The sequence below is a fragment of the Eleutherodactylus coqui genome, chromosome 8 (genome assembly GCF_035609145.1).
Source record: "Eleutherodactylus coqui strain aEleCoq1 chromosome 8, aEleCoq1.hap1, whole genome shotgun sequence".
Classification (NCBI taxonomy): domain Eukaryota; kingdom Metazoa; phylum Chordata; class Amphibia; order Anura; family Eleutherodactylidae; genus Eleutherodactylus; species Eleutherodactylus coqui.
In genome coordinates, this window is record NC_089844.1 from 107608908 (window position 1) to 107628366 (window position 19459).

Sequence of the window (19459 nt, forward strand, 5' to 3'; positions counted from 1 at the left end):
CCTCTGGCCCTAATGACATCAGATACTCTGTAGTAGACTGTGTACTAACGTCTGATACACTTCAGCTGTTATTTCCCTCCATTCATCCTGTCCATTCATTCTGGCGAGTCTTCCCAAAGAAGATGGATGCTGTTCATATTTCCCGATCTGATGTTGCACAGATGTTCAGTAGGGTTCAGGTTAGGACTCTGTGCAGGTCAATCCAATTGTGGAACATCCATATCCTTAAGCTAACATAAAACAGTATTGGGTTTGTTACAAGGCGTGTTGTCTTGTTGGAAGTTGATGGGAAACTGATCAAATTTGCTGATGACACAAAGCTAGGAGGGATAGCTAATACTAGGGAAGAGAGAGTATTCAAAAAGATCTAGAAAAGCTTGAACAGTGGGCGACAACTAACAGAATGGTATTTAACAAGGAGAAAGGCAAAGTCCTACATCTAGGTAAGAAAAATGAAAAAAGCACATACAGAATGGGAGGAATTGGGCTAAGCAGCTGCAAATGTAAAAAAAGACTTGGGTATACTAATAGATCATAGACTGAACATGAGTCAGCAATGTGATGCAACAGGCAAAAAGGCAAACACAATTCTGGGATGTATTAAGAGAAGCATAGAGTCTAGGTAATTATCCCCCTCTACTCTTCCTTAGTCAGACCTCATCTGGAATACTGTGTCCAGTTCTGGGCACCCCACTTTAAAAAAGACATAGCCAAACTGGAGCAAGTTCAGAGAAGAGTTAACAAGATGGTAAGTGGCGTGCAAATCATGTCCTATGAGGAACGGTTAAAGGATCTGGGAATGTTTAGGAAAAAAGATGGCTGAGAGGAAACTTAATAGCGGTCTACAAACATCTGAAGGGCTGTCACAGTGCAGAGGGATCAGCCCTATTCTCACTTGCACAAGAAGAGACTAGAAGCAATGGGATGAAACTGAAAGGGAGGCGACACAAATTAGATATTAAAAAAAAAAATTTGTGACAGTGAGGGTGATCAGTGAGTGGAACAGGTTACCACGGGAAGTGGTGAGTTCTCCTTCAATGGAAGTGTTCAAACAAAGGCTGGACAAATATCTGTCTGGGATGATTTAGTAAATCCTGCACTGAGCAGGGGGTTGGACCCGATGACCCTGGAGGTCCCTTCCAACTCTACCATTCCATGGTAAGTATTACTAACCATTCCCAGAGTATTACCACATTGTCAGCAGCACATTATTGTCTAGAATGTCAGGGTACACCTCTGTGTTCATGGCTCTTGCCACTACAACCAACAGACGGAGACCATGCCACATAACACATCCCCAGACCATAATGGAGCCTCAGTGGTACTTAACTGTTGTCACAGCACACTCAGATGAAAGGCGTTCTGCACACCCAGGTACATCCATCTGATTTTAAGATGGAGCAGCATGATTTGTCACTCCATAGAACGTTCTTCCATTACTCAACTGCCCAATGACAACACTGCTTATTCCACTGTAATTGAGCCAATGCATCTTTGAGAGAACCCACCAGACACTTGCAGAACGAATGTAGGAGAATACCAGCTGAAATGTGTCAAACGCTAGTAGAACGTATGTAACGGAGAGTATCCGATGTTATTGGGGCCAAAGGAGGCCCCACTTAGTATTAGTATATGTAAATCCTAGTTTTCATTCTTGATCGGGGGTCCAATTACTTTTGGTAGGATAGTGCCAGTGGTTTCCATAGGACCCCGTTATGCAGAGCTGTGTGCACAGAGTCAGTATCCTCGCGGCACTAAAATGAAGGGTAGAAGTGCTCATCTGGCGCTGCGCAGTGCTGTAAGGGATCAACAGCAAGTCTTATCAGTCTGGACACAATCACAACTGAAGAGGCATCGCTGTGTCCTTCATTTAGCCATCTGTGGGAGTTTCTGCACTCGTACCCCCAGCAATCACTGTCATACGTTTGCTGGCCTTACTTTCTAGGCCTCTTTCACATGAACGTTTTATCGCGGCTATTTCGCCAAGGTAAAACGCCGGACAAAAATCGCGCCCATCTGAAGCATCGGATCCTAATGCATTTGTTCAGATGGGTGATCTGCCAGTACGTAAAATCAGTCAGCCGGGAAAGATAGCGCTCACGGCGCACATTCGCTTTGACTCGACGCCAGAAAAGATAGGACTTGGGAATACGCCGGCCGTTCCCATAGAGTCCTATGGAAGCTTATGAGAGCCATCAGGGAAGGGGGAGGGAGTTCAGCGGCGACTCGCTGTTAAAAGATCACGCTGTGTTTTCAAAAACCTTCCGTAAAGAATCCAGCCATGTAATTAACCCTATAAATTGGCATGAGCTCTGTATTACGGTCCTCCCAACATGGACCTAATATGGAGCAAAAATACGCTTGTTGAAGTGGCCTAAAAAGCAGAATAACGTTACCTTTACACCGGCTGACTATTGGGCAAATAATCGATAATTCAAAGGATAGTAGTTCCGTGTAAACACGGCCACCAACAGGGGACAATCGCTTCAGTCGTTGGTTGCTCACCAGTCATTCATATCTGAAGTACCTGCATGGAGCTTCTCTGTATGAACATCTCAGCAAACAACTAAGAAACAATCAGCACTGTGTAAAAGCAAACAAACGGCTGTTTATAGACTTCAACAACTTTACTGTGAATGATAGTTGCTCTGTACAAAGATACCTTTAGGCCGTATGCACACAGCAGGTCTGGACTCCAGCAGTGGAATCCCGCCCTGACCGTAGCCGGTGACCCAGCGTACTTCTCTATCTGTACTGCCGATGATCCGGCCATCGCGCTGCCGCACATGCGCAGTATAGGTTTCCCCGTGCCGTCACTAGGCGATGACATGGGCCCCGCAGGCGTTCCAGAATGGCCACAGCACGGACGGCTTCCATTGACTTCAAAGGAAGGCATCTGTGCAGGTGCTGCACGAAAGTAGAGCATGCTGCGATTTTTCCTCCACAAACTAGATTTTCTGCGACCAAATTCCGTGTGCGGATCCGACACAGATTTTGACATGGATTTTAGAGGTGCAATTCACATGGAATTCTTCTTAATACTGTAAGGCCGCTTTCACGCGGCCGAGAAAATCGTGCGAGATTAGTGCGGTGTGAGGAGCACAAATCTGACCCCCCATTCTTTTGAATGGCGTCATACACACGAGTGAGGTTTTCCTCCATGGCGCCGCGATGCAGGAAACATATCGCAGCATGTTCTATCTTCTGCGTGCTCTTACATCCCAGCGCCCATTGTTTTCAGTGGGGCCGGCATGCTAGATGCACGCGAGATGAGGTCTCTCATTGAAAACAATTGGAGAAACCCCCCCAATGTTCTGGCATGGCCGGCAGCAGGAGGATCGCTTCTTCCCTGAAGTGATGCCAGGTGATTCTGACATGAAACCGCCTCGCATCCGCGGGGAAATCTCATGGTGCAGAGCGCGATACGCAGGCGGAATTCACAATCCCATTTTGCATTTGCCCGTGTAAATTTAGCTTAAGGGTAAGATTTGTCCATGTGAACTCTGCCTCTACAAACATAGGAGCCAGCGGCAGCGACAAGGAGATTGATCGGAGCGGCGGTTACGGTCTATGCATTGTCAATGGAAGTCCCAGGGCTTGGCGAGTGCTTGTACATGGCTATTTCCGTCAGCCCCATTGAAATGAATGGAGTGGCCGCCACGTGTACTCGGCCACGGCTACATTCAGTCTGATGTCACTGTGGATGAGCACTGAGCCCGCACTGACAGAAGGGGGGCACTTCCGTTCTCAGGATCAGTGGGGGTCTCACACTTTTTCACGGAGAGGTGATAAAATTGTTTTCTGGCACAATCCCTTTCTGTGGTAGGGCTTAACAAACTATTGTCAAAAGTAAAATATACTGCAATATTGAAGTATTGCAGTATATCGTAAAAGCAATCAAGCTATTGTAAGTTCAAGTCCTCCGTGGCCGAATTCACACAAATGTATTTGTGCAGTGTTTTGCGTATGCGATAAGCAGTGAATAGAACCCAGTGATTTCCATGGGTTCGTTCACACGCACACATTTTTCACGCGCATTTCGGTTGCCCAAAACAATATGTAACATGCTCCGTTTTCCTGCGCATTATAAACAGCACATCGCATGGTTTTGTGTTTTTCTATGCATGCAAATGCACACAATGTGCGCACACAAAGTACAGTAAAACATACACATGCATGCGTATATGCGCACAGAAAAACAGTTAGGCCTCCATGGAGAATCCGTAGCAGGTCCCTCCTGCCCCGCGGACATGAGCGCTGAAAATAAGAACTCACCCGCAGCGGACCGGGCAGGTCTTCTCGGCACATCCGCCTGGCCGAAGAAAGAAGATCCGGCCGTGAAGAAGAGAAGACCTTCCCGGTCCGCTGCGGGTAAGTTATTCCTATTTTAGGTCTCTTCAATAGAAGCCTGCGGGAGCCGTCCCCACGGGAGCCCCGCACGAAAATGGAGCATGCTCCGGATTTTTTCATGCTCCATTTTTAAAAAATTCCCTTTTATTGACCATCTGCGGGTATTTATCTACCCATGGGTGGTCAATGCATCCCTATGGGATACAGATCCGCATGCGGGTGATCCGCTGCGGATTTTAAATCCTATTTTGCCCGTGTGACATCGGCCTCTCAATGAATGGAAAATGGCTGAATTCTGCCTATAAAGTCTAATTTTACCTTCTTGTTACATTAAAAATGGAAAACCCTACTGAAAATGTCACTTTTTTATTGTAGATTTGAATTTATGTCTCATATAAATATATTTGGCGCAGAATCCTTTTGCACGCGATGATGTCAATTTAACAGAAGTGATGCCTTTTTGATCGAAAACTCTTTGCATCGCCGTGAAAACCGTACGTTGACAAGCGTGATATCGGGCAGAGTTTTTGGTCCGAATATCGTGCTCATGTATCCTCATGGTAGAAATAAACGTGCGGCGCGGCCCAATTCCTGCAGTCATCTATGTCCCATCCCTACTGCTCTCAGTGGGGGACAGCAGGCTCTTCTGTACACTGCAGTACTTCTTTCACCACCAAATACCAAGACAATAAAATCGCAAGTCAGAAATCGCAGACGACACAGCCGTCGTCCGATCTCACGCACCCCGCTGTGGAAACCCTCGTCCAGCCACTTGCAAATACTATAGGAAGGAAGCTTCTACTTCCCGGCCACGGCTAGCGTCACATGAGTCAGTCCGTGCCGCTAAGAATGCCGGGATTTGTAGTTCTTCAGGTGCCGAGAAACAACCGCTCTGCCATGGCGTAAAACTACATTTCCCAGCAGCGCTGCTCGCTCGGTACTCGTCGTGGTTGATCTGCTGTTTCCCCGGCAGAGGGGGGTTGTTGCGGAGCGGAGTGTCATCGCTATCGGTTCAGAGGATGAACTGACCGGGACGACAAGTCCGCAATGTTCGGGAGGTCGAAGAGCTGGGTGAGCGGCTCCGGGCGGTCCTCCTCCAGCGTCCATTCCCTGGACCGGCTGAAGTAAGTGTGCGAGGAGGTCGTGGCTGCGGTCACTAGTACTAGGGAGTCCCCGCCGTGACGTCATTGCTGGGGGTGACTGGTGAGGTCATTGGGTCACTTAGGTCAGTGGTCTGCCTGGGGTCTGAGGACATGTCGGTGGCCCTGCTGGGCTCCTCCATACATTGCGCACAATGCCACTAGCATGATTAAAGAACGCTGATGGTTCCGTACAGATCTTTCGCACGACCTGCGACTTCCTAAGGACCGCACTATGTCAGTCTGCCGCCATGTAGCGCCGCAGTGAGGAATGTAGTCTGTCCACAAGCAGCAATTCTAGCGAAGTTATACATTTTCACGTGCCATCATGTAAAGCGGAAAATAGGTGATGGGGCGCTAGAATTCTATAAGTGCTGTATTGGCTCACTTTGGTTTGTAGGCGACTGTATGTTCGTACGCTTAATATGGGACTAAATTCTGCCCCGGACGGTGAGGGAGGGGATCTATTAGTATTGCTGGTAGTTCTTCTCTGTCGCTCTTCTAATCTGACAATCCAGGCCCCGTTTTCGGCCATTCAAGATGGCTGTAGCAATTTTCGAACTACGATACGCACGCTGTGCTCTCTAATTGGTTAGTACTGGCCACGTGAGCATCTCTGGCCAATCGGAGAGCAGGTATAATGCACTGTAGGGCTTAGGTGGGTTGGAAGTTGCGTCAGCTGTTTTGGATGGCCAAAATAGGACCCGGAAGCAGCGGGATGGCGGAGAAGTGTGGGCGGTATACACCCCTCCCTACCGTCCCAGGACTTAATTGTGTCCCAGAGCTGGAGGGTCGCTTTTTGGGGGGGGGGGGGGGGGGAAGCATGCAAGCTTTTATTATACTGGGCCTAATATGCCAAATGGGGGTCCCCTGTATACTGTATATCTGACGTTTCTGTTGGGATCCCATTTTTGTCCAAAACAAAATACTGTTCCACTGCCCTACCAAAAAGTGATCAAGAATCCAAAGTAGTATCTATTTCCATATGATAATCCTTAGTGGGGCTCCTTTGGCCCTGATGACATTGGATACTCTCATTAGCATACTTTCTACTAACATCTGATACACTTCAGCTGATATTTCCCTCCATTCATCCTGCAAACATCTAGTGAGTTCTCTCAAAGAAACTAGATGCTGTTCATATTTCCTGACCCAATATTCCAATTCATCCCAGAGATGTTCAGGCTGGGACTCTGTGCAGCCAGTTCAACCATGGAACATCCCTACCCTCAAACCAACGTAATACAGCATTGTCTTGTTGGAAGTATTGCTGACCATTCCCAGAGTATGGCCACATTGTCGGCAGCACATTATTGAGTGTAATGTCGGGGTCCACCTCCATATTTGTGGTTCCTGTCACCACAACCAACGGATGGAGACCATGCCACGTAAAACATACCCAGACAATAACGGAACCTCCGCCATACTTTGCTGTTGGTGCAGCACACTCAGGCATAAGGCGCTCCCGGGCTCTTCCACACCCGGGTATGGCCATCTGATGTGAAGATGGAGTAGTGTGATTGGTCATTTCTCAGAACGTTCTTCTATAGCTCGGATGTCCGATGATGATGCTCCTTAGACCGACCGATGCATTGCGCTTCGTGATGGGCGGCTTTTGTGAAGCGGCATAATCCGTATATCCAATAGCGTGCCGTTCCCGTCACAAACTATGGCGGACAGCTCCAGGTTTCTGCATCGTATGTAGCACAGTTTAGGACACGTGACCCGCTAATAGACATGATCTGTTCTACTGATAGGGGTCCAGATAGTCTTGGTAGGCTAGTACAATGGGTCTTCGCACTGTACGGCTCAGCAGGACAGATGTACAGGGCTTTAAACCATTTAAATTCCTGCTTTGGCGCACCGTGACGTGCGTGAACATCACGGCTATTGTACGGGTACAGAAGCTATGCCCATGTGATTAATAGTAGAAGTACAGTTGCCAATCATGCTACCAGTCCTGAACGCATGGGCACAGTTTCTGTATCCGTACGATTGCCATGACGTACATATATGGCATGGTGCCTTTACACAAGGCACATGTACGTCCAGATGTATCAAGGGGTTAAGCACGTCTTCCTATAGTTAGGGGATCTCTCCATGGTAGTTACTTAAAGGGGTTTTTGGAGCACCTCAAAAGTTGGTGGCATTGGAGGGACGCATTATATTAAAAAACAAACAATCAAAAAACACAAAATTAACTTCCTGCTGTGTGCTGATCCCCTGCCGCCGTGTCACATGTCTTATATTTACATTGTCTACAGTGGTCACATGGGTCATTTACCCACGTGACATCTGCAGCCAATAGGAGGCTGGACAGGAACCTCCTGTAAACCTGCCTTAGGGCTTCTGTGTTAGAAGCCCACCTGACAGGTTTACGGGATGTCACCAGGCCCTCTGGTTGGCTGATGCCACATGTTGGCTGTGCTGCCAGCAGTCTGGCACCATGGTGGGTATATTACTTTTATATAGTTTTGGGCACAGGTAGTCAAAAACTACATAAAATAAATAACTTGGGGAAAACCCCTTTAACTTCTGATCATTGCACTGTGTACATTGAAATCATTGGGTGTCCATGTAAAGAACAAATACATATATGCAAAGCACGAACTACTCTACGCTGTAATAGAGGGGGTTCCACAGTGGGGGGTTAATACCTAACTGATCAGCTGTATGCTGGAAACAACACAGCTTTGTACATTGTGCAGCAATCTAAAATGGTATGGAAGGCTGAAGTACTGCAGTACTGTTCCTGGCCACTGAGTGGTGTACAGCGCTGTGTGCTTCCAGCAAATAGCTGATTGGCAATGGTAAGGACCGGTCATCAATAGCTTAAACCTAGAAAACCCTTTTAACTATACTGAAACTTTGCAGCAAGCCATCAGCGCAGGAGAGAGATTGGCTGGAGACAATTGTAACAAGCACTCCTCTATGAGAAGTGATACAGTAGGTTTCTATTTTAGTTTTTAGAAACTGGATACACTTGTGTTTATGGTCCTTAACCTGTCTGGGTGGTTCATTTTGTTGGCATGTGTGAGTGTTCTTAACGAGTCCACGTGTCACTTAGTCTAATTATAATTTACAAACAACCCATATTTGCTGCCTGACCTAGTCGGCGTTTGCCCTGATGCGTCACAACCACAACTGTACCGTAACATTATGTAACCACCTAAAGACATTGGGAGATACAACCCTGCACCACGGAAGTAGAGACCCAAACTAGTTGGTAATGGAGCCTCCTGGCATCTGTGATTGGTGGCCTCCTCTCGGTTGTAGCAGGACTCTCCTTCCTCTACTAACACACCCGTCTGACTCTTATTTAGGCCACTAGTTTTAGCTAAAAACACTATACTGCATCTCCATTGATTTCAATGGGGCTTCTCAGACAAACCTTTTAGCGCAGAACTAATCAAACGCTGTCCTAATTTAGTGCGTTTCAGCACTTTTTAACATCTCCTGTGATATGTTTGTAGCTCTGCTGGTACATGTGAAGGGGGATAAGTGGTATATAACACTGATCGCAGTGGAGATGCTGGGGGTGATGGTTCTGTATGTAGGGGGTCCCTTTGGTCATGTTTTGCTGACTGTCCTGTCATTCTCTTCTAGGTACATGTATCATGTTTTAACCAAGAACACCACAGTCACCGACCTCAACCGCAACCTGCTGGTGGAGACCATCCGTTCTATCACTGAGATTCTCATCTGGGGGGATCAGAATGACAGCTCGGTGTTTGAGTAAGTGCGACTCGTCCGGGGCGGGTGCCTCCACTCTGGTTCACAGTTTTGTATTGAAGTGGAAGGCCTTCAGTTTCAATCTGTTTAAAAATTGGAATGGAGACAACAATTATAGAAACTGGATCATAAACGCTGACTGCTGCAATTTTGTTTCTAGTTTCGGAAGCGGAATACAGATTTATTTTTTTTTTCCCCTTACCTTGTACTCAATGGAACTTGAAGACAATCCGCTTTTCATTTCCAGTGTGGTGCTGCCTGTACAATGACTGTGGCTCAGTGGTTAGCACTGCTGCCTTGCTACTAGCGCGATCCTTTGATGTTGCAGTAGTGGGGAAACACGTCAGGGGGCTGTATAGATGCAGCCAGTGTGCCACATTATGACCCATCTGCAGTAGTGGGGAAACACGTCAGGGGGCTGTATAGATGCAGCCAGTGTGCCACATTATGACCCATCTGCAGTAGTGCTCTGTGTAGTTTAGTAATTGTCAATGGGCAGTTGTTACATTGACTAGTCGGCGCACTAGCTGTGTTTATAATAGAGTTTGCACCAATTATCTTAATAAGGGTTATGTTTTACTAGCAAGGAATTTTAGGAGGGCTTTTGGGTCTAATGCACAACTTACTGTAACTGCGCCTGACATAGCCAGCTCTTCATACAGGACAATGTCAATCCTGACATAAGGATAATAGACACAGTCAGAGCTCTGCTGTGTCTAATTAAACCTAGTAGTTCTGATATGGGGTCTTTTTCGAAGTCTGATGGTCGGAAAACAATGTTCGTAGGAATGTTTGCCCATTCGTTGGGCCCTGTGAAGCTTCAGTCGGCCAATGAACAAGCAATCGTTCATTCATTGGCTGATCGCATCTTTTGTGCGGCTGCATAAATCCTCTTTGTCGGCAACACATCTCCCCATGTCAATAGGATATGTGCTGCCTACAATGATGGAACTGTAGAGGGAGCGAATAATCATAGGTACGATTCTTCATTCCCCCCATACTGGCCTGTTAAACAAGCACTGATCTTTGATTGGTGCTCACTAGAGATGAGCGAGCATACTCGGAAAAGCACTACTCGCTCGAGTAATTTGCTTTATCCGAGTATCGCTGTGCTCGTCCCTGAAGATTTGGGTACCGGCACGGAGCGGGGAGCTGCAGGGGAGAGCGGGGAGGAACGGAGGTGAGATCTTTCTCTCCTTCTCTCCCGCCCGCTCTCCCCTGCTCCCCGCTGCGACTCACCTGTCAGCCGCAGCGGCACCCGAATCTTCAGACCCGAGCACAGCGATACTCGGATAAAGCAAATTACTCGAGCGAGTAATGCTTTTCCGAGTACGCTCGCTCATCTCTAGTGCTCACCCTTTGGATTCAAAGCTTTAGTATGAATGGACCGTTGGGGTCCTTTTTATACGGACTAATTTCTCGAGCTCAAACGCTCATTTGCCTGACAATCGGGCCTTTTAAAGGGACTAATGATCGTTAAATGCTCGTTAGTTGGCTGATGGGTCAGTTTCTGCGAACGTAAAAATGCTCTTTGATCAATGATGTATCTCACTATAGAGCTGTGCAGTCGGCCTATGGCCAAGGACGACCGTATTAGTGATTGCAGTCGCCTTAAACTGATTCTCAGCCCGTGTAAATGAAAATGAAACGAGCGTCTATCGGCATGTTGATCATTGCTCGTTACTCTGGGCTAAGAATTCAGCTCATCTAAAAGGATCTTTAGTGATCAAGGGATTACTGGGACCAATATAAAGGAAGCGCCCCTTCCTCCTCTGCATACGTAGCAGTATATGTGAATAGGGACAAGTTTTATTTACATATATGTTTAAAATGTTCAGTTCATTAGCATCTATGTACCTTATATGCAAAGAGAGAAAGCTGAATGGTAACTTGTCTAGATCCTGATTATTCTTCAAGCACGTGTATAAAATACTGCAGCCTTTTTGGACTTCTACATGATTACAGTATTTTCATACATCTCTTAGCTGCTTTCAGTAGGACATCTGCCATAAAGTGGTTTCTGCCATCTGACATATACGGAGTATAGGCCATCAGTATATGATTGACAGAGATTGAACCACTTGAACACCCACCAGTCGAGAACAAGTGGTCCCGTTTTCATTTTTGCAGACACGTTGCTGCCGCTCTCTCTCCGGAATTATATATCTGTGCTTGGAACATTTGATACATCTGCAACGCAGCGATGGCGGTTCTACTTGGGTGCACGCTAGAATGTGACATTGTGTCTTACTAATTGTGTAAACCTTTATGTTGCAGCTTCTTTCTGGAGAAAAACATGTTTGTCTTCTTCTTGAACATTCTGCGTCAAAAATCTGGCCGTTACGTCTGCGGGCAGCTGCTTCAGACACTGAACATGTTGTTTGAGAACATCAATCATGAAACCTCTTTATGTAAGTTGCTACTCTGACAATGAGATATCATACATAGTAATTTGTACTGTGATAGTCACTATCGGATTGCTAAATCTAAGAAGGCGATACGAGAGACGTGATTATTTGCCGTACGCTGAAGGAGCTTTCCAGTCCCTGAAAATAACATTTAAATGACAGAAAGATCCGATGCAAATGTGTTGGATATCTGTACTAGTTAAAGGAGTATTCTGGTTATAGGTCGGTTTATCAAGTTTTTGGATGGGTGAAAACTGATTGGTCGTGGGGGTCCGACAGCTGGGACCCATATAACGATCCCAAGAATGGAGGACCTGTGTCCCCTCCTGTGTCACAGTTGCAGATCCCCTTTCTGTACTGTAGGGGAATGGAGCCGCTGGTCATATATGTGCTTGGCTATCTCTGTCTACACTGTAGAAATTAATGGAATGGCTCCATTCCCCACTACACTACAGAAAGGGGATCTGCATCTTCAACTGTGGAATAAGGGGGCACGGGTCCCCCATGCTAGGGATTGGTAGGGGTCTCAGTGGTGGGACCCTCACCGATCTATCAGTTTTCATTCAGTGGATGGGTGAAGACTTGGAAAAACATCCTATAACTGGAATACCCCTTAAATTTGCAGCTGACGGCCTGTTACTATGCAAAGGGAGACAGCTGTCCTTTAGTGACCGCAGCCCATGAATATCGAGGACTGCTTCCTGTAGTCCTCTGTGTGTCTGCTGCTGATAAACTATAACTTTTTGGTAAACTACTTTGCAGATTACATAAGACACACATCATTGCAACCAGCGGTGCTCAAATTCAAAGGGAAATCGAGAAAGTCATTTAGGCTCCTTTTAGATGAGTTGATTCTAGTTTGAACGAACAAGTGACATCAGCGCTAACTCGTTCGCTCTCGTGCAGCCCGCTTAGGCAGATTCATCGTCGGCTCGTTCAACGAGAATCGTTTAGTGTGAAAGGCTGAACGAGCACCGTTTACACGGAACTAGAAGTGAATGAACCAGCGAAATGCTTTTTATGGCTTCATAAAATGAACAACGAGCGAGAAGTCATTGGCGTTTGGACCGAACGTTTTTTTTTCGTTCACTTTCGCTCGTTTGAATGATTTCTTTGCAGGATAATCTTTCCGTCTTAAAGCCTCTTTACGTTAGAATTCTGATTTTAAAAAGTTGCGAACTTGTGCAACAATTTTAGACTTTTCTGCTGCCCTCGCCACTTTTTCGTAAAAGGGGTTGGAGACAGCCACGTCCTGTCAAAGTCACTATAATTTACACCAGAAACTGGTATAATTTATAGCGCAAAGATGTATTCTCACTTCTCTAAGGCGAGCAGGTAAAATGCCAGTCTTGGATAAATGTGCTCTGATGTATAGAAAAGGACAGAAGTCCTGTAACTTCAGCATTATGGAACTTTTTTTTCCATCGCCAAGCGGATCCTGTGGTCGCGGTCAGCAGGGCCTTGTTAGTGACATGATTCCTGGGGTATTTCTGATAGTTTCTGGTTTCTCTGTGACAGTAGTTGACACTCGTACATTGCATATAACTTTTACCCTCTCTTTCTACCATCAGATTATTTGCTGTCTAATAATCATGTGAACTCCATCATCGTCCACAAGTTTGACTTCTCTGACGAGGAGATCATGGGTTATTATATCTGCTTCCTGAAAACGCTCTCTGTCAAACTCAACAGCCACACTGTACATTTCTTTTACAATGAGGTTAGTAAGACCGCAGTGAATTAACCCATATATTTATTTCAGGTCCATGACAAATGACATTTAAAAAGCAAAAACTACGAAGTTTATATTGACCCCCTCTGCCATCCAAAAATGAAGAAAAAAATTCTAATGGTACAGAAAAAGAAAACTTATCCAGCAGATAACACTCGCCTTATACTCCTCCGCCTGCACCAAAATCAAATGGTTATAAATTCTAGACTACCAAGATGAAAAAACTAAGAAGAATCACTTGTTTGATCTTTTAAAAAGGCTATTCTTGCCTTAGCTTTATGGCATCTCCACATATGTATAAGTCTGACACCTCTCCCTTGCCGTATACATTATCTACTTTCGCCATAAATTTCAATGGAGAGCAGTCTTGCACTTAATCCGTTGAAGCCTATGGAAGTTATGGAGGGAGACAGGTATGCAGCGCCCATAACTCCCATAGATTTTTCTACTAAAATCTATGCAGAAAGTAGTTTTTATGAATGGGACTCCTGTACTTCCTATAGGCGAGCATATCTCATGTCGTCCATAGCTATGGAGGTACTACTTCCATCCATAAATGATCACTGATATGTGTTTTCAACGGTGGTCATCGAGGGGTCTTTGGCTAGGCCAATGTGAAAATGCTGTCTCCTAGTCTTAGGCCAGCATGGGAGTCTCAGTCCGTGAAAAATCAGGCCTTGACTATCTGACAACTGGGTTTCTGCCCTAATGACTGGGATCATAGAAATCTCTGATCCAAGCCATTTATGACCGTGCGTGTAGTGGTTGACAAGGATAAGGGGGAGGGGGCTTCTTTTGTCACCCATTGACATTCTGCAATGTGATCACAGGGTGCTGATGGGTTGCCATGGTGGCTGAAGGCTTGACAAAGGCCTCTGGGTCTCTCATGTATCCCAGCATATTAGACCCAGGTCCAATAGGGCAGAGTAGTCCTAAGCCTACTACCCTTCACAAAATACAGGGGTTTAGCCAAATAATGGAAACGCCCAGGTCTGATAATGCTCTTGGTAATGCGTGCAGTAATAGTATGTATGTGAACCATGAACCCCCCTGTTTGTTGTTAACGTGTAGCATCTATGCAAATTAACAATAAAACAGCAGTAGTTCACATGCATATGGTGTTGTGGGTTGTGCGCCATGTCCGACCTTACAGACATTCAGAGAGGGCAGCTTGTCAAAGCATCTGTTAGCAAAGCTGCCAGTTTACTTGGTGTACCCAGGGGTTTAGTATCACAAGCCATGACGGCGTACATCCTCCAATGTAAAACATTGCCTACTAAACGCAATAGTGGCAGAAGAGTGTTTAAAGTGGATTGTGACCTCTAATAGGTAGACAACCACAGCCAGAGGGACCGCCAAGCTCAGTCGTCATTTCCAGCATCCTATGTCGACCATTACGGTAAGGAAAGAACGCCACACACTGAATTTTCATGGCAGAGCAGCAATTTGCAAACCACAGGTGCTAGGACCATAAATCCTGGTTTGGTGAGGACTGGAAACATGGTTTTATCCAATGAATCCTCCTTTACGTTATTTCTCACCAGAAGACACATTTATGCCTGGTGAACGCCAAAGGAAGCCTTATCCTCTTGTCCTTCTGCTTTCCGCAGTCAGGCATGGTGGTGGATCCGTCATGGTTATGCAGCCACTTCATGGTTTTCTGTAGGACTCATCATCACCTTAAAGGGGTTGTCCCGCGAAAGCAAGTGGGGTTCAGCACTTCTGTATGACCATATTAATGCACTTTGTAATGTACATCGTGCATTAATTATGAACCATACAGAAGTTATTCACTTACCTGTTCCGTTGCTAGCGTCCCCGTCGCCATGGTGCCGTCTAATTTCAGCGTCTAATTGCCCGATTAGACGCACTTGCGCAGTCCGGTCTTCTCCCTGGTGAATGGGGCCGCTCGTGGCGGAGAGCTGGTCCTCGTAGCTCCGCCCCGTCACGTGTGCCGATTCCAGCCAATCAGGAGGCTGGAATCGGCAATGGACCGCACAGAGCCCACGGTGCACCATGGGAGAAGACCCGCGGTGCATCGTGGGTGAAGATCCCGGCGGCCTTCTTAGTAAGGTAAGGAAGAAGTCGCCGCAGCGTGGGGATTCGGGTAAGTACTAAACGTTTTTTTTGTTTTTTTTTAACACATGCATTGGGTTTGTCTCGCGCCTATTGAAAAAAAAAACCTGTTTCGGCGCAGGACAACCCATTTAAGGCCTCTTTCACACGGGCGATAGTGATAGCGCCACAAGAAAATCGCAGTGATATCTCATCTGTGTTTTGTGCGATATCGCATCACTTCAAAGTTGCTCAACTTTGTAGCGCTTTTTTGCCAGGATTTTTGGTAGAGCTTGAAATGTAAGCCCTACCCCGAAAATAAGCCTGCCTGCATTAAAAAAGAAAAACACAATACATCACCTAGCAGGCGCTGTCAGCTCAGCTGCACTTCTCCTTGCAGGTCCCTGGTACACTTGCCTGTAGTTTTCCACCAGTGCTCCTTGGTTAGGGATTCAAACACCCCCCCCCTCCAGAAAGCGCTGGCTCTGATTGGTACTTGAGCGCCGCCGCTCGATCATTGCAGCACTGTATGAACCGATCACAGCCATTCAATGGGATGGCTATGATTGGTTCATTGAGCGCTGCAATAATTAGCTGAGCTGCGGTGCTCGAGAACCCATCAGACCCAGCGCTATCTGGAGGTGGGGTGTTTGAACCCCTAACCAGGGAGCACTGGGGAAAAACTACAAGCAAGTGTAACGGGGACCTGCGAGGAGAAGTGCAGCTGAGCAGACAGCGCCTGTTAGGTGATATATTGTGTTCTTGTTTTTTTGTAATGCAGCTAGGGTTTATTTTAGGGTTCAAACAATAGGATTTCCTACTGTAAAAATCTACATCGCATCACACAAAAAAGCGTTTTCATGTGATGCAACACATAGGACGCCTGCATAGGGAAACCTGGGCTACAAAACATCACAAATCGTGGCTGTATAGAGCATGCTGCCATTTTATTTATTTTTTTCTGGCAATGTAGCAGCCTACAAAACATTGCTCATGTGAAGGAACCCATAGGAAAGCATGAGCTTCACATACAGGCGATTTGTAGTACTGCTGTATCGCAAGAAAATCGTGTGAAACTGACCTAAAAGGGAGAGTGACTACCAAAGGACTATACTGACCTTTTGGTTGATCAGGTCCACCTAGCGGTGCAGACATTGTTTCCTGACAGATCCGATTTGTCAGGATGAGGATCCATGCAGCTTGCGATGTCCAGGCGTGGTGTCAATCACATGAAGATGAGGATCAGCTTCTTTCCTGGCCAACACTGGACATTATGGAGCCACTCTGATCTGGAAAGAAGGGTTAGAACACATTATCCCCCACCAACATCTCTACTAGGGCGTAAACGCTTATTGCATAATGGTCTAATATTCCAGTAGACACCAGTTGATGCCCATGAATCCACTCCAAACCAAATTTATGGTGTATTAAAGGCCGAAGCTGGTCCTAGCATTATTACTAGCAAATCTCATGAAACCTCCAGGTGTTTCCTCCATTATTTTGATAAACCCCTGAAATTAGTGCAGTGAGTATGCAAGCAATTGAATGGTTCCATCTTCTAGTCCGCTTCACGGACCCAAAAAATTATGGAAGAAAAAATACATCTAGGGGCTCATGTCCACGGGCAAAATAAAAGGGATTTAAAAAAAAATGGAGCATGGAAAAATCTGGACCATGCTCCATTTTCATGCGGGTCTCCCGCGGGGACGGCTCCCGCGGGCTTCTATTGAAGCCTATGGAAGCCGTCCGGATCCGCGGGAGACCTAAAATAGGAATTTAAAGTATTTACCATCCGTAGCGGACCGGGAAGGCCTCCTCTTCCTCACGGCCGCATCTCCCTTGCTTCGGCTCGGCGGATGTGCCCGGCGCATGCGCGCGGCACGTCGACGACGTGCCGGCGACGTGCCGCCGGCGTCAGGAATTCATCCGCCGGCCGAAAATGAAGATCCGGCCGTGAGGAACAGCTGACCTTCCCCGCCCGCGCCGGATAGGTAAATGCTTTTAAATTGCTATTTTCGGCGCTCATGTCCGCGGGGCAGGAGGGACCCGCTGCAGATTCTCCATTGAGAATCTGCAGTGGATCTGATTTTCCCCGTGGACATGAGGCCTAATAGGTATTGGCACTCTCAGAATGACCTGGGCTATATAACTATAGCTATTTATTTATCCTGCATGGTGAATGGCATAAAAAGAATGCCAGAATCGCTGCCTCTTGTTTATCCGCCTCCTAAAAAAAGCAATAATAAGTGATAAAAAAAACCACATGCACACCAAAATGGTACCAATGGAAACAGTAAGTCATCCCATAAAAAACAGATCTTGCGTAGCTCCGTTGGCGGAAAAACAAAAGAATGGCCTTGGAATGCAGCAATGCAAACACAATTTTTTTTTTCTTAAGGCGACCCTCCAGATCTATACAAACAGATGACTACCTGATGCACTCTGTATTATATGCTTCGGTGGTCTGAGGCACTACATGCTGCTCCAACTGTCTGGTATGGCTTATGTGGACGGCACTGGTCAATCAAAGCAGGTGTAGTGTCATAGACTAATGATGTAAACTAATACACCGCGTGCATCAGGTAGTCCGAGAAGCTGGTGCGGCCATCTTTCTTTGTCTAGGACTGGAGGGTCGCTTTAAGTACTTTTATTGTGTGAAAGCAATAAGACACAAAGACCTAAATCTGATGAAAAGATAAAACTGTTATAGTCCTTGGGACATGATGAAAGAGAAAATTGCCTGGTCATCAAGGTGTAAAATAGGCCTGTCACTGAGAGGTTAAAGCTATAATTGGTTGTAATCGAACTTTCTAACTTGCTTTGTTTGTAATTCCCCTTAACCACTTCGTGACCACCTGTACACATTTTTATGGCGGCCAATAATGCGCTTCCTTCTGATGCATATGGCGCTGCATCAAAAGAAGTTGCAGGTTCGGGGAGTGTACTAGCTTCCTGGCGACAGCTGGCAGCAGCGAGTGGTCCCCAGTCACGTGATCGCCGTTACTCAATGAATAACTGCAATCAGTGCAAGTCAATGCAGAAGTAAAAGTTCACCTTTCTGATCTCAAACCTTGATCACCCCCCGTTGCCCACAAAGTGAAAAACAGCTCTGTTTGCCTCTTTTTTTTTCTGTAGTTCAATTTGTTTTTGTTTTTTTTTTGTTTGGTGAGTCGTAATGTTGTTTAGGCAGCTTTATGCCATTACGTACAATTAACAATAGGGGTAGGACTTATTATTAAGGTAGGGCTATATCTTTGAGGAAACACGGTAGTAGCATATTGCTTAGTGTACTTCTAATGTGTTTTTGTTGTTGTTGTTGTTGTACCTCTTTAAGGCGGTGTTACGTTATTGCATCAGTTTCACCTTGGCTGTTTTTCTTTTCGGCTTATATGCCATTCCTTGAAAAAAAATAGCTCTAAAATGTTGGGTAAGAGATATATACAGGCCTACGCGTTGCTTTTTGTAGTAGCGATATCAAAACTGTATTGGAGGCAAAAAATAAATTCTAGCAGTGACTACCCTAATTCTACCGCTAGACCTATGGTGGTTGAAGCAATTGTTGAGTTGTCAGGGCCAAGTAGCGCAATGCCTCCCGCAATGTGGGATATTGCAGTCTCATTTTCAGCCCAAATATCCCAATTTGTAGCGACTTGAGTGTAAATGCAGTTTTTGCTAATTTTGCCCCCTTCAATTTTATTATTTTTTTTTTTATTTATTAATCAGTGATAAAGTCATGGAATTAATTATCCAGCAGACCAACATCTATGCAAGACATTGTATTGCAGAGCATCCTACCTCTTTCCATTCCAGACTTTGGACCCCACAAGTTTCCCAGAAATAAAAAAAAAAAAAAAAATGTTGGGAATCACACAGTTAACGGGTTTAGTAATCCTCGATTCGCTCGTACTAGTTTGCCAGTGCTATGCATGCGACCCACTGTGTTTGTGACACTTTTATCTTAAACCCGCCTTGAAACGCTAATGCGTTTCTTCCAGCTCAAGGGCTCTACAGGTGAGCAATGGGGCCTGAAACATTTTCAATCA

The 19459-nt window shown here is 45.9% G+C and overlaps 1 protein-coding gene across 5 annotated transcripts in view; it reads left to right on the plus strand.

The window, feature by feature from the left end:
* Positions 1 to 5310: 5310 nt before the first annotated feature.
* The window catches only part of CLEC16A (C-type lectin domain containing 16A), a 197527-nt gene continuing 183378 nt past the window's right edge, over positions 5311 to 19459 (plus strand). For all 5 annotated transcript variants that reach the window (XM_066576179.1, XM_066576181.1, XM_066576183.1 and 2 more), the window contains exons 1-4: positions 5311 to 5474; positions 9096 to 9224; positions 11499 to 11632; positions 13201 to 13349. In XM_066576179.1, coding sequence (XP_066432276.1) covers positions 5398 to 5474; positions 9096 to 9224; positions 11499 to 11632; positions 13201 to 13349 — 489 coding nt within the window. In that variant the 5' untranslated portion in view covers positions 5311 to 5397. The remainder of the gene's footprint in view (positions 5475 to 9095; positions 9225 to 11498; positions 11633 to 13200; positions 13350 to 19459) is intronic.